The sequence below is a fragment of the Indicator indicator genome, chromosome 13 (genome assembly GCF_027791375.1).
Source record: "Indicator indicator isolate 239-I01 chromosome 13, UM_Iind_1.1, whole genome shotgun sequence".
NCBI classification, from domain to species: Eukaryota; Metazoa; Chordata; class Aves; order Piciformes; family Indicatoridae; genus Indicator; species Indicator indicator.
The window spans coordinates 7,587,184-7,602,494 of record NC_072022.1 but is presented as its reverse complement, the minus strand read 5'-3'; the positions used below and the strand labels follow the sequence as shown (position 1 = coordinate 7,602,494).

The 15,311-nt window shown below is 53.7% G+C and overlaps 1 protein-coding gene across 1 annotated transcript in view; it reads right to left on the bottom strand.

Moving 5' to 3' along the window:
* Positions 1–3,451: 3,451 nt before the first annotated feature.
* LOC128970825 (uncharacterized) overlaps positions 3,452–15,311 on the bottom strand; it is a 30,729-nt gene continuing 18,869 nt past the window's right edge. The window contains exons 5-7 of the mRNA XM_054386187.1: positions 5,752–6,011; positions 4,751–4,843; positions 3,452–3,517 (exon numbers count right to left, since the gene is read on the bottom strand). Of these exons, the coding sequence (XP_054242162.1) occupies positions 3,452–3,517; positions 4,751–4,843; positions 5,752–6,011 (419 nt within the window). The remainder of the gene's footprint in view (positions 3,518–4,750; positions 4,844–5,751; positions 6,012–15,311) is intronic.

Genomic DNA, 15,311 nt, shown 5'->3' with positions numbered 1-15,311 from the left:
TATGGCACTGATGGAGAGAATTGCAATGGCCATAATTGCCAGTGATTTGCTGATTGCATGTCCTTCCAGTTTGCTGGGCCAGAAACAAAAGCCCCAAATCCCTTTCCAAGGTTTGGAACTGTGTCATCCCCATGAGCAAGAAAAGGAAGGGATTTACTTAGGCATTTGCTTAAAGAATGTCTGCACATAAAATAAGACCAGTATATCTCAGGGCAGAAGCAATGCCAGCAGCCACAGGGACTACCCTGTAACACCAGCTCATTGTCCCCATGTACCTCCCTGTGCTGTGGAGACAGCTGGGCACCCCCACATTCTCCCTGGCCTTCATGTGCAGGAGGCCAACCCCTGCACAGGCTGCCAGCTCTTCTGGCACCGATCCCTCTGCAGCTCAGGCAAACTGGCAGAAAGCTTTCTCCAAGGGCCAAAGCACCACAAACCCAGGCTATGTGTACCTGAGTCAGCTCAGCATTCCAAGGACTGCTCCTGGCAGAGTCCCTGCCTCCAGCTGGATGCTGCTGGGGGGGGCTGCAAGCTTTTGAGAGGGAAGAACCCCACCCTGTATGTGAAACTCTAGCAGGAGTTCAGCTGCAGCTGCAGCAGGGCTGAGCTGAATGCTGCAGGATGTCTGGAAACAGCCAGCTACCATTGAGAGCATGTGGGAGAGGAGCTGCCCTCCATGGGGCTCTGCCGGTGCGCGGGAGGGACCACACAGACACTGCACCATCAGGCCCTTCAGCAACCCCAGGGTGCCTGCAAAGAGCAGCATGGATTTTCCATCCACCACCGGGTTGGGCCCCGCCTCCAGAGCTGCTCCATCACTCTCCAAAACATGGGCGTTGGTGTGTGCAGCCCATAGCAGAACGCTGGGGAATCTGTGCTTGTGCTGCTGAGTGCCAGGGTGGATCAGGCATTGGCCTGGGGTCTGAGGGTGAGGCTCACTATAGCCAAGGGAGCTTTGCACAGGAGCGCAGGGAGGAGGGAATGAGGACTTGGCCAGGCACAGTCCCCGAGGGCAGCCTGGGGAAAAGAGCAGCAGCACTGAAGCTGGTGTCAGCTCAGCACAGTGACGGGCTTGGGGACACCCCCACAAGTCATGCAGCCACAACCTCGCACTGTGCAAGCCATGGAGCACCAGCAGCTTGACTATAGCTCTGCCAAGCCCTCAGGGAAGGACCCTGTGCTCAGCCACATCGGAGCACAATCGCACAGAAAGAGTAAGCCTTCAGGCGCTGGGTGTTGTTTCAACCCCAGAGCCTCCTCAATAGCGAGCTGCCCTCTGGAGACCTCCCCTCCAGCCGCAGAATGGAAGTAGCAGCCTCAGCACTTTGGCAGGAGCAGCGAGCTTTCTGCCTCCCGGCCCCACTGAATGGCAGCAGTGGAATTCATTATAGCCCCATTTCACTTCTCCTTCCAATTATCCCCACGGACAATGGGCCAGGGCTGTGGCGGAAGGTCCCTTTCAGGAGGTGCCGGTGGCAGGACATGCTGCTGGGACTCAGCTGAGAGCCCCTTTTACTGGAGGGCAGTGACCTGAGTCCAAAAAAATGCCACTTTTTGGCCCAGGCAGTGAGTGTGTTAGAGGGCAGCAGTGCCAGCACAGCACAGCACTGGGGATGAGGAGGTGCTTCCTGCTGGGCTCTTGTTAACAAGAGGTAGTCCAAATCTGAGAAACACCTGCAAAATGGGCTTGTTTTGATCAAAAGTAAGATATTGATGATTACTTCAATTAAGTACCAGTGTTGGTTTATCTTTACAAGCACAGTAGTGATTTCTCTCTACGCAGTGACCTTGGAGCCAGCAGACCAGAGACTCTACTTCTATCATGGCTCTGACTCAAGAGACTGGGCTCCCGCAGACAACTCCTTGTGCTGTGGCCACCCAGATCACCACTTTCCAGCCAGCCATGTGTAGGACATCAGCAGCTAAGGTGGAGAAACCATCAGCAATTGATATCAGAGTCCATTTGGGTTCTTTGAGAGCTTGGAGCTGGGCTTGGGGGTCAGAAGATAATCATGACACCCAGCTAAGGACTGTCCTTCACCAGTCCCTGCCTGGCTGCTTGGAGAGTCCCCAAACCACATTTGTTGCTTCACAGCTACCCAGAGCTTTGCTCCTGAACAGCAGAGCAGAACTCACTGAAGGGAGATTTTAGGGTGGCTGATACTCAGAGTAAACTTTGGGGAAGCAGGGAAAGGGGCAGATGCCCAAAGCCCACAGGCTTCGTAAGAGGATTTGCAGCAGTGCAGGCAGGGAGAACCTGGTTTATGCAGCCACCTCATCCCTCCAACCACTGGCTCTGCACATGTAAGGGCTGTTTTGGAGGAGTTGGCACAGGGGAGAGGCTTTGCACCAGCAGGTCAAATCCTGACACACTCAAGGCCAGGTACCTCATCAAAGCAGGCTTTACCCCAGGCTGGAGAGCCTGCAGAGAAACTGCAGCCCTTGTGTGCAACAAGGGTTGAGAAAGTTTCAGGTGGAGGCAGACAGGACACTCAGCCTACTTAGTTTATCAGGGAGAAGATCAGGAGGTGACTTCATTACAGTCACAAGGACCTTGATGCATAAGTACCTTGGTAGAAATAACAAGCCAGGTACTTAAGAGCTCTTTAATCTAGCAGGGAAAAGCAAAACAAGAGCCAATTGCTCCATATTTCTAACCATCTGGTGATTAACTCCAGAAGGAGAGTCAGGAATCCAAGCTGCCTTCCCTGGGCTGCTGCAGGGCTGGCTGGGGCCACCCATACCAGCATCACCTGGAGCAGCATATTTTTACCTTAACATAAGGTACAAGAAACTTTTGAAGGTGGCAGAAGGTCTGTGGGGTTTGGGGCAGCATGGAGTGGCTATTTAAATACTTTGTCTGCAGAGGACACACTTCTCAGCAGGCAAGATGACCACTGCTGTCCCTGGGACAAGGCACAGTACAGGTGGCATTGTCTGAGAGCAGTGGTTAGTGTGGCATGGAACAGGTGGCTCTGGCCAGGAAATCTGTGAAGTGGCATTTCTGTTGAGACTGCAGTCAAAAGCAATTTGTGCCAGAGGTTCAAGCTCTTGAGCAGAGGGACAATTGATCCCCTCTCTGCAAATTCACAAATCCCACCAAAAGCTCCTGACGCCAGTGGGGAGATGGATCACACCACAGCCAGCAGCACCCAGGGCTGGTAACATGCCCCTTGGATCTCCTGCTGGATACAGCTAACAGGTACTGGGCAGCTGTGTCTCCATGGTGAAGCAGAAGGAAGACAGGCACTTACCTCACAGAGCCATTCATGTTTCTATTTACATCCTATTTTCCCCTTCGTTTTACGGTTAAAAATCACCAACCTAACCAGGGCTCTGTTGCAAAGCATTGGGAAGAGCCTGGAGTGGGGGGGTGTAGGGGTGGAGGCAGGGGGAGGTGAGATAGCCCCCCCCCCGTGCAATCCTGCCGCCCGGCGTGCCGCCAGCGGGGCTAACAAAAGGCCAGCAGCAGGGCCAGCCCGTGCTGGGAGCGCAGCGATGCCGCTGCTGAATAGCCCTTCCCGCACAGAGGAAGGCATGAAGAGGCGTAATCAAATAAGGGTATCAGCATGGTGCTCCTTGAACGAGGATCCCAGCGTGAGCTGATGGCGGGGCCGCATGGAGGTGACAGGTATCTTTATCCTGCCACGCAGGAGAGCTCCAACATCCCGCTGGCAGGAATTTGTCTGCAAATTTTTCCCCCATTGAAAAGAGTGAGGAGGCCGTTGAGGAGTGGACTGAGATGATCGCTTGATTAAGGCCAGGGCAGGCGAGGTGCAGACAAGGGGCAACTCCTGGGGAGTCCTGCTCCCAGCCCTTAACCTCTCCTTGGGAGACCGCAAATTATATCTGTTAATGTATCAGCCCCCTGGTATCCTACAAATAAGTTGTCTGGCTAAGTGCGTGTCAGACATTTGCAGGAGGACTCGTTACCTTTTCATCATTTAATCAGTCTCATCATCATCATCATCATCATTTAATTTATCCCTCAACACATTTTAACCCAGTGAGTCCCAGGGAAGGCAGGTAAGGAGGCTCAGCAGCTCAGCTGGACTGCAAACACAAGCAGGAGGCACTGGCTGCAGGAGGCACTGGCTGCAGCAGGGCTTTGAAGAGCAGAGGGAAACCCTGCTCCTCAGTGGAAATAAGAAACCCTCTGCCATGGGGGCAGGAGTATTCCCACCTCCACTTCCCATCCTGCTCCCTTGCCAGCCCAGGGTGAGGGGGTGTGCAGAGCCAGACTCATTCTCCACCAAGGACCAGAAGTAGCCAGTGAGAGGATGCTCCCCTGGTGTACGCGGCTGGGGAAAAGAGGGGGGGACACATCAGGCACTCCCCCTGAGTGCCAGAAGTGATTTACACAGTGCACCCGAGAGCAGAGTCAATTAAGGTCACATTTCTGTGTTGCTAAACAACAGGCGGCTCTGGGTTCAGGCCCGCTGAAAAGAAAACAAAAGCCACCCCTTGAAACAGGGGCTTTGAGAGGGTTCAAAGGAGCACGAAACAAAAGGAGGGCTTTGTGGGCTGCCCTCACCCGCGCCTTCCCGGGCCCTTCCGCCACCAGAGACACCGTTAATGTGGCAAGGGGGAGTTTTTAATTGTCCGGCACAAACAATGCTGGCATATTTAGGCCGGCCTCATTACAGAGCCATCCAAAATGCTTGAGAAGCATTCCCACCGCTTAGCATAAATAGCAGAAACACTCTTTCACCAGCAGAGCAGGTCCCATCTGCTCCCAGCCTGTCCTCACCTTGAGTTGCAATGGTGAGCCCACGGGGTTGGCCTCTCTGGCCCGTCGCTCCCAACTTTCATCACAGGAACTCGTCTCCCTGTCCTCTACTGCCTGCACCCCACGGGAGAGGAGGGCAGAGCCAAAGGAACTTGCAACTCAGATGAATTGCTCAACAGAATTGGCTGGTGTGGCAGCTCCAGCTGGGGTTTGCTCTGTCCACCTTGTTCTGGCAGCTCAGCCACAAGCTGATGGGGCTCCTGAGCACAAAAAGCAGTCTCACACACACCCCTCCTGGCTCATGGGGGCCTTCTGGTCTCAGGGACCTTCCCCAGATGGTCTGAGCCTGAATCAGGAGAATAACACTGATATTTCCCAGAGAGACCCCAAACCCAACTGATACTTGGGACTGGACTCTTGCAGCTGTGGCTGTTTCAGGTTTACTCTCCACTGCACTTACAGGAGCTCCCTACCAGCTTCCCAGCTGGTGCACAAGTGCCCTTGACCCCAGTAGAGTGTCCCACCAGCTCTCTGAACTGTGCTGTGCCAGCAGGCTGTCCCCCAGGCCAAGCCTCAGAGGAGCCACATGGCTGGGAGGGGGCTGCCCTGGTAAGGATGCAGCCCCCCGGGGCTGGGAAATGGCATGGCTGCAGATGCCACAGGGTCAGCTGCTGCTGCCAAGCCCAGTAATACGCCTGGTATTTCCCAGGCAAGGGGTGCTGACAGGTTGCAGCCTGGCAGCCAAGGCGAGGGCCAAGCTATGCCAAACAGGGCAGCGAGGCTGCTGGCACTGTAGGGCTGGAGAGCCGGTACCAAGGCACAGAGACAAGCCAGTCCCAGTCCCCTGGGCAGAGGGTCCCTGCAGATACCGAGCTCCCCTCCCTGCACCAGAATGGCTGGGAGTAGTTAAAGGCACTGCAGCTAACCACCCCGTATGTCCCGCACATTCGAGGAGCTCAGAGAACCATTTGTGGTTCCATTGTGCACCCCAGCCTGTTTGGCTCCCTGCTTTCCCCCTGGACTTGCAGCTCCCATGTCTGAAGCGAGCTGCCCCGGCAGCCGTGGGCAGCCGGCGAGGGCAGCCGGACCAGTGAGCCTGTTTTCACCACGTGGGTCCTGGCAAAGAGCCTCCTCAGCCCGCAGGGATCAAAGCGAGCGGTGTTTCCCGATTGATACCTGATCCCGGAGCTGGAAGGGAGCCGGTAGGCTTCCGAGTGCCTCCTGCACCTCTCCCACCAGCGCGCAGCGCCGAGCGTGCCGAGGGCCCCGTGCTGCTGCCGGACTGCGTTTTATGGCACCACAGTTTCTGCCAGTTCCCTCTTCCTCCCCTTTGCCTCCCCTTTCTTGGAGGCATCCAGCTCCCCACGCCCCACAGTTTATTAAAAATCCCGGGTACCTTGGAAGAGACAACACAATAGTGTACTTGTTACAGCTGCCTCGTATTAATGGACTGCCCCTTTTGATTTTAGAGTGGAACTTTTGGCAGAACACCAGCATCCAAAAGGGAAAATGGTTGTAAAACTCGGCAAAAGCAGTCGGGGGAAAAGTCCCCAGCTTTGATCAGAAAGGCTTGAAGATGAATCGCAGTGATGCCCAGGCAGATTTGCTAGAGGTGAAATTCAGTTGCAAAGAGGGGAGCCAGGGCAGGCACAGAGGGGGCTGGCTGGGGCAGTGATGGGGCTGGAGTGGAAAAGAGCCATGGCAAAAAGATGTTCAAAGGCCTCTGCAGCAAGGAGCAGAATTGGAGGATTATTCACTTTCTATATTTTCACTCCTGCAGCACACATGGCAACCTAATTGGCCAGGATGAGAAATACAGCTCCAGAAGACAGAAAAATATTTGCAGCTGCAAGCCATTAAAGGCAAAGCCAGCCTTGCTCTTACACTTTAATTACCCTGCTGTACACTCTCCTCCACGTACCAGAGCTAACATCAGTTCAAAACCCTTTCTGATCTTAAAAGGCCAAGCTCAGTGCCTGCCTGCACTGGGGCAGCAGCACTCTGCTATAGTGAGTGCTGCACACCTCGCACGCTGCCCAGGCATCAGCTCTCCCTCCACTGCCCCAGCACAGACCTCAACACTGCTCCTGCATGGCTGACAGCAGCCCTGAGCCCTGCTGAAGGAGTTAGCTTGGCTTTTTATGGAGGAAGAGAGCCCAGTCTTACAGGGTTGGGGTTTCTCATGAAGCCTGTGCCCTGTAGAGTCTGGCCAAGCTCATCCCAGCATCTCCCTGCAGCGGCAGCATGTAGCAAAGTCCTTTGCAGGCACTATCTGCACATGTCCTCCCCACAGCCTCCTCAGCCATCATTGCTGCTTCTGCAGTTCAGCTGAGTTGCTTATTCCCCGGGATTGAAAAGCACTTGTTGGGGAGATTTCTCCCTTCTCAGCACCCAGATCCATCCTGATATCTGGAGGCAAAGGGTGACAGAAGAGCCCCATCCCCACCACACCAGCCACATGCCCAGGTCTCTCTTCCCAGCACTACAGACACTGCAGGCTCCCCGGGGGACCACACTGCCTATGGCCGAAACACAGCCACCCCAGAGTGCTGGCAGCACAGCTCTGCCCGCAGTGGGGCTCTGGATTCGGTGAGAGGTGGCAGGGTGGCAGTCAGAGCCCAGCCTGCCCAGCCACCACCGTACTGCTCCCGGCTCCTTGACTGCTCATTTCCTTTTCCGCTCCTGCAGCGACACCAAAGATGTTATTGCAGGTGCTGGCTGCGGCCCCACTCACTCCCCCGCATGGTTCCCTTGGCTTCTTCTGAAACCCGAGGAAAACTGAACTCATTTTGTGCCATTTTATTTCAATGATCCGAGGGTTAACCTTGTGCCAGGCATTTTTAATTTAGCTGTAAATATGACAGAGGAGAGGGGCTTCAGCTTTGCTTAACAGGATCATTTGTTATTGATTATTTTGAAGCTTTCATGCAATCTCCTTCCAAATGCATGAGCTGGGTGGGAAGAGGGTGTTAGAGTCTGGACTAATTTTAAATTGAGCTTGAAGTTGCATGGCAGCATGAAAGGGGCATTGCAGGATGTAGGCAAGGACCCCAAAAGATAGGGAAAGACCCTCAGGTGGAAGATCTGAAATGAATATATGGTATTTTAGCTGGTTTCAGGTGTGTACATGGGACAAGGAGAAGACCCACCTGAACATGCTGGTACTGCTAGTGTTCACCAGGGTTTAGGCAGGGAGCTCTCTGGCACTGAGTTCCCACCATGCTGGTCCTGGGAGGCTGAGGGAGCAGTCCTGTGGCTGAGGGAGCAGTACTGTTTCTGAGGGAGATGCTTCAAGTACAGGAAGGAAATGCAGGGACAGGAGAGTTCACTAGCCCAGCAGTGTCTGGGGACATCTCTGCTGGAGCCAGTGTGCTGGGAGGTGACACAATGTCATTAACACTGCTCAGGGGACCGATGGGTGCAGCTCAGGAGAGCCTGGCAGGCAGGAGAGTGCAGAGGCAGAAATGCAGCTCTGCAGAGCCCCATCAGGCCTCTGCACATGGAGTGCAGCAAACAGGACGCAGACTTTGTCTCTCCTACCCCAAACCCTGTCAGCCTATCAGGAACTGTCAGGGAGGGCAGAGATGATGCCATGTCTTGGGAGTCTGCTTGCACCCAAGGATTGGAAGGAAGTGTCCAGAGTCCCAGCCAGCAACTGGGGAGGGCAAAATGAAGGCTAAATTAGGATGCTGGCTACTACTGGCTGCCACCCGGAGCCAGCACCATGAGCTATCCAGTGGCAGATGAAAAATCAAACCCTGGTGGGAAGATGATGCCCAGGGCAGGGCTAAGTGCCAAAAGAGTGATGTTAACCCTTCCACAGGTCACAGCACACTGGGGACATTTCCAGGTATCCAGTGGGAATTTGCCATAAACCAGTCTCAACCCTTTGGAAGGTGGAGGTTCCCCGTGCCCCCAAGGAGAGAACTGGTTAGAAGATACATCTTGGGGTCTGGGAGCTGGGCAGCTGCCATATGCCCAGGCCAGCATTGGGGCCACTCCCAGCTGTGCCCTGCTCAGCTGATCTTGGCCCCTGACAAGTCCAGGAGGGCAGTGTAGGGGGAGCAAAGGCTCCAGATTGGAACCACATGGAAGCACATTTGCAATGAATTAGGCTGGGAGCCAGCAGCTCTTGCTTGGCCGGGTGTGCAGCCAATCTTTGGGGATTGTCAGCTCCTCCCAGGTTTCCACAGCGGATGTTCCCCGGCCAGAGTGCAGCTGTGCTCTGTGTGAAGCCACAGCCAAGGCAGCCCAGAAGGAGATGAGTACTCAGGCGGGCAGGGACCCTCGCCCACACGCACAGCCCTGCTGGGTCAAGCAGGCCCCTACGTGCTCCCTGCTTCAGCCAAGGACACTTTCAGGGGATGAGGATGTCCCAGTGCTCTGGGGGAGAGGAGGTGGTACATGCTCCTGTGCAACCACCCCAGGGGTTATTTAGCTGCTTCCCAGCCTTGAAGCTCTGGGGTGAGGGGACAGTTGCAGCAAGCAGTATGTCTCTCTGCCTGCCCCAGCTCAACAGCCTCTCAGTTGAGCTGCACCCAATTTGATGACTGAGGTGCTGTTATGAAAGCACATCTTGGGGACACCTGACAAAAGGTCTGACCCAAGATGTGGGGAAGAAAACTCTGCCTGGCAGTCCTCACGGACGGCGAGACAGTTGTCAGGGGTACAGAAAGGCTTTGAGTGTGTATGTCAAAGAATGACACTAACAACTCTTGTGACAACCTGCCAGGAAAACTTTTCAGATCATAATTCACATAGCATTTGTATCATGTTTCCTTCCTGTTTAAAAAGACAATATGGAAACCATGCAAGGGGTTATTTGCTGGTCAGGCAGGTTTGCTGGTCACACTCCCTGTCACGTGTGTCCCTTTAGGAAGTGATGCCACTGTGACAGACATCATTTCTAAAAATAACACCATCCCTTGCCTTAGTCTCTAGTGCCATTTGCTCTAATAATTCATTCCTTTAAAAAAAAAAAAAAAGCTAACAGTTAGTAGTGGGTGCATTCTAAGCCCCTGGCAAAGCAAGACATTAGGCTGCCTCCCCACAAACCACCTGCATATATTCCTCAGTGGCATGTCCTACCAAGGGCAGAGGACAGAGAAGGGATGCTGCCTTCCTCTGCCCAGCCTGGCCATTTCAGTTTTCACAAACCCATTGGCAGTATCTCACTGATTCTGCCCCCACCTCTAAAGAACAACTTTCAGGGGCACCCAGAGCCCCTGCACAGCAGCAGAACTACAGCACGAGTGCTCGGCTGGATGTGTGAGAGCTCCAGTAGCCCTGCAGCTCTCCAGTAAGTCCATGCCTGCTGTAAAACGGCCTCTTGTTTTGCAAGTGGGGATATTTGTGAAATGACAGGCTGCAGCGTTACTCTGTGGTTGGCAAGCAAGCATGCTGGCAGTGCAGCAGCCGGGCACAGCCTTTTGCCACAGTCTGGGCAGGGAGGCACTTGAGGAGGTCCTGGAACTCAGCCTGTGTGCTGGAGGGCTGGCACATGGCCCCTGCTTCCTGATGCCCATGCTGCCTGTGCCCAAATCCCAGCAGAGAGGAGAGCTGAGACAGGAGCTGCCCATGTGTGGGCAGCCCCAGCTGCGGGAGCTGACCTGCAAGCTCCCCCCTCCCCTGCTTCTGCTAATGGCTCTGCAGCAACAGAGGCCCAAACATGACTCCCCCTCGGATTTTTTTTATCACCCGCTTAGCACTGGCGAAGGGAAGGAGGCCACCGCCGGGGAACATCTGGGCTCCATTGCTCATTGTCTGGCAATTAATGTCAGCGCTGAAGACAGAAGGGACGTCAGATATTAAATAAACACGACCGCACTCTGCAGACCGAAACAGTCCCCCCGGGAGCAGCGCTCAGGCACCGGCACCCGCACCCCGCCCCCGGCACAACCCCGGCCGGGGCAGGACACAGCGGCTCACCACACACACGTGTGAGTGCAGCCACACACGCTCGCAGGCTCCCACACAGCTTGGGTTTCACGACAGCTAAGGCAGAGCAGGGGAAAAAATAAGGCTCTTTTTCCTTTCTTCTTTTTTTTTTTTTTTCTTCCTTTTGTTTTCCAGCAGGCAGATTCACATCTGCAAGCACAGAAACTGTTGAAAACTCTATCCCTGTGAAACAGGGTGATGCAGGGAAGGTGGCCAGAGCTTCCCAAGGTCTGGGCTAGCTGGCACCCCACAGGCAAGGCTGCTGCTCAGCATCTCACCCCTGGGCTGGACACATGCCTCTGCCAAGGGGCAGCCATGTGCCAATCAGTGTGCGCACTTCACACTCGAGGCCATGCAGGTCGTTCCCTGCTGTTAGCAGCACCTCCAGCCCCTCCTGCTTGTGCCCACAGTTCTAGCACAGACTGGCACGTTGTGGGGCTGGTGGCAGATTAGCACAAGGCCCTGCCCTGTGAGTTTCTGTGCATCCTGCCAACCAGTGAGAATGGACAGTTATACCCTTCCTTCCACTGGTTAAAGGCTGTGTTTTCCTTACCTTTGGCCTTGGTGGACCTTTTCTCCTTCTTTTCCCTGCCTGTGCTCAGAAGCAGAGCAAGTGCAAGAGCATCCAGACCTGAAGAGAGCAGGGAGGCTGCCAGGCCACTGCACAACAGCAAGCACACCCCAGTGCTGCCCCTGCAGGCTGCCAGCCCCTGGGTTGAGTGAAAAGGTGCACTGCTTAGTTCACAGCCAGGGCAGCTGTTCACAGGGTCATAGAACCATAGAATTTTTAGGCTGGAAAAGATCTCTAAGATTGTTAATCCAGCACTGCCAAGTCCACCACTAAACCTTGTCACTAAGCACCACCTTCACATGTTTTTTGAGCATCCTCAGGGATGATGACTCCACCACTTGACAGGGTAGCCTGCTTGAATGCTTGGGAACCCTTTCAGTGAAGAAGTTTTTCCCCAGTGTTCAATCTAAACCTCCCCTGGTGCAACTTGAGGCCATTTACTCTTGTCCTATCATTTGTTACTTGAGAGAAGAGACTGATGCTCACCTCGCTTATAACCTCCTTCGGGCACTTGTGGAGAGCAATAAAATCTCCCTTCAGCCTCCTTTTCTCCAAGCTAAACAACTCCAGTTCCCTCAGCTGCTCCTCATAAGACTTGCTCTCTAGACCCTTCACCATCTTTGTTGCCCTTCTCTGGACACGTTTCAGCATCTCAATGGTTTCTGGTTTTGATGGGCCCAAAATTAAGTCCAGTGTTTAATGTGCAGGCTCACTAGTGCCAAGTACAGGGCTAAAATCACTTCCCTACTCCTGCTGGCCACACTATATAGGCCAGCATGCTGTTGGACTTCTGCGCCACCGGGGCACACTGCTGGCTCATGTTCAGCTGGCTGTCAATCAACACCCTCTGGTCCTCTTCCGCCAGAAGCAGCCTTCCAGCTCCTTTTCCCTAAGCCTCTGGCATTTCATGGGGTTGGTGCAACCCAAGTGCAGGATTCAGTACTTGGCCTTCCTGAACCTCATACCACTGGCCCAAGCCCACCAATCCAGTGCGTTCAGAACCCTCTGCCAACCCTCCCTACCCTCAAGCAGACCAACATTCCTGCCCAACTTGGCATTTTCTGCAAACTTACTGAGGGAGGGAGAGGAGGTGTAGGTGAGGGATGTTGCACTCCATCCTCTTATTCAGGTCACTGATAAAGATGTCAAATAGAACTGTTCCCAAAACTGAGCCCTGGGAAACACAAGTGCCCACAGCCTGCCTCACACCAGGCAGAGGATGCAGAGCTGGGCTGCTGGCCCGACCTCAGCTCACAGGGCATTCCAGCCAGGTTGCTGGAACATGGTAGAGCTCAGCACTACTCCCAGGTGCAGGCTGGGCAATCACTGGCTGAGCTGGGCTTGGCTTCATGCTGCTGCATGGGTGCTGCTCTGATGTGTGTGTTTAAGAACCACAGCACAGCACTGGGTCACAGTACCGACTGGTGCTTGCCAGGCAGGTGTGCGAGGATGCTTCTGACCTCTGCCTGCTTCTGCTGCTGCCATGCTGGAACGAGGCTTCTTGCATCCTGGCATCTTCCATCAAACAGGAGGTATTTCACCAAGACATGGTCACCTTCTACAAGTGGGTTGGTTGTGTGCCCAGGATCAGCCTGGGTGGGCTCCCATCCTATCCCGCCTTAAACTTGTGAGTCTTGTAAAGGGCAGCAAGGGAAGGTACAGGCAGTGAAATGTGCCCTCTTGGAAAAGGAGAGGAGTGCTGGACCAGCCAAGGCAGCACACAGGGGTTTCTGCTCCTGTGTGTGGCAGGGACTCATTAGCTCAGGGCTGGCTGTGCCTACTTTATTCTCTGTCAGCTTTTGTTCCCTTACAGAAATGTAGTTTCTCTCTCCCTCACCCTTAGCCCCTTTTAATATTAAGGTCAATAGGTTGATGATTAAGCAGGAAAAGGGCATGAAGAATCAACCAAATTAAATCTTGTGTGCAAACAGGTGGGTGTGAAATTTCAATCAATGACTGGTGTTAGTGGGGACCCCTGGGATCCTGATTTCCCAGGGGAAGACTGGGCAGCCTCGGGGGGATTTGGGTACAAAAACTCCAGACATGGGAGAATAGAAAAAAAGTCTTCTCAAAAACCAATATTGACAAGGTTCCTGTGTTTGCACCCCGGCTTTCCCCGGCAGCACAAAGGGAGATGATTATCCCGGGTCTAGTGGGGAGGGGATGACGGGAGCTCAAAGGTGAGCCGGGCCTCCCCTGGCTCCCCTGGCCCCAGTCCCTTAGCTTAATCCTCCTCTCGCCTGAGCTTTGAAGTCGCAGAGGTCGAATGCGGGATGTAAATCACGTTAGCCGCAGTGTGTGATCACAACGGCTCTGGGAGACAATGCCGAGCTTCCCCCGCTGCCCGGGCGTCCTGCGGCAGGCTCCGGGCTAGAAACAGCCCCAAGCTGCAGACGGAAGGGGGGACAGAGGGTGAGCTGCGGTGAGGGGCACCCATCACAGACAGGAGAGAGCCTTGGACTCTGCCGCGGAGCTGGGAGCAGCGGCTGCGATGGGCACCGACGCCCAGTGGCCGTGGGGCTGCCTTAGAGCAGGAGGTTGATCGCTGGGATTCATTAGCAAGGGACTGGCCGCAGAGCGATGTAAAACGTGAGCTGTGTGCTGGGGCGCTGGTCGCCAGGGCAGTCCTGCAGCCTTGCACATCTTGTAAGCGTTAGCACCACCTACGAGGAGCCTGCACAGGAGGACGGGGGCTTTATTGGGTTGTAAACTGCGTTGTTCACATCACAGTAACGACGTTGATGGTGAAGAAATGTGCTCTTTGCACGTGAGGCTCAGGAACCAGGTGTGCTAGGAGAAAACCTAGCAGGGTTTGGAGGTTTTGCTGTCACCCTTGGGATAACAGACAGAGAAAGAAAGCAGGTGTGGGAGAAAGCAGGAGGTGGCACCAAGAAGATGCTACCACTAACTCCAGGGCTCCTCTGCCTTTCAATACTTTGTGTTTGCTGGTGGTCAGCTCCCTTGGTTCCCAACAGAGGGTTGCAACACCTTGCATGCCACCTGGGAGTTCAGGTGCAAGAGGTGACAGGGAGACAGCCAGGATCTACCACTTCCTCAGTTCTCTTTTGATGTTCTTTTCTCTGCCTTCCACTGTCCTGCCATGGCACCTGGGAAGATATGACACGTGGGGTTTGCTGGCCAGCACAGAACACAGGCACTGCTGCCCAAGCAAGCAGCCCCAAGCACCAAGAGCTTCCCTGACCCATGGAAAAATCTCCCATGTTTAATTTCCTTATCCAAGGAAGCAGCCTCCCACAACAGTGATGGTAGACCTCCGAAATTAGCCTGTTTCCTTTTTTTCCACTAGTAGAAATGCATCCATTCTCTTCAGGTAGCAAGTTGGCTGTTGCAAGTCTTTTTCACCATTTCACACCCAACCCAGGAATGATTGTCCAAGACTAGCAAGGCCAGCACCAGAGTTTATGAGCTGTCACTGTCCAGCTGCAGGTATGTCCTCACCAGCATGGCTCCAAATACCTCTGGTTTGTCCCCAGAAGTGCCACTTGTCTCAGTGGTCCTCAGACTTTCCTGAGCAGGTACCTGCTGGGAAATGCAGCACCTGTCTTCCTCTCCACCCAGAGATGGGTGATGCCATGGATGTGAACCCCACGACACCAACACGATGGCACATGCCTGCTAACAGGAGTCAGGCATGAGCACCAGCCCAGCTCAGCCCCCCAGGCTCCCCTCTGCAGCTGGAGAGCTCTACTCCTGTGGCACCTGAAGCACAGGACCCTGGCAGTCAGAAAATATCTGCTTTCAAGGATTTCTTTCTTTCTTTCTTTCTTTTTCTTTCTTTCTTTTTCTTTCTTTCTTTTTCTTTCTTTCTCTTTCTTTCTTTCTTTCTTTCTTTCTTTTTCTTTCTTTCTTTTTCTTTCTTTCTTTCTTTCTTTCTTTTTCTTTCTTTCTTTCTTTCTTTTTCTTTCTTTATTTCTTTCTTTCTTTTCTTTTTCTTTCTTTCTTTTTCTTTCTTTTCTTTCTTTCTTTTCTTTCTTTCTTCTTTCTTTCTTTCTTTCTTTCTTTCTTTTCTTTCTTTCTTTTTCTTTCTTTCTTTCTTTTTCTTTCTTTCTTTCT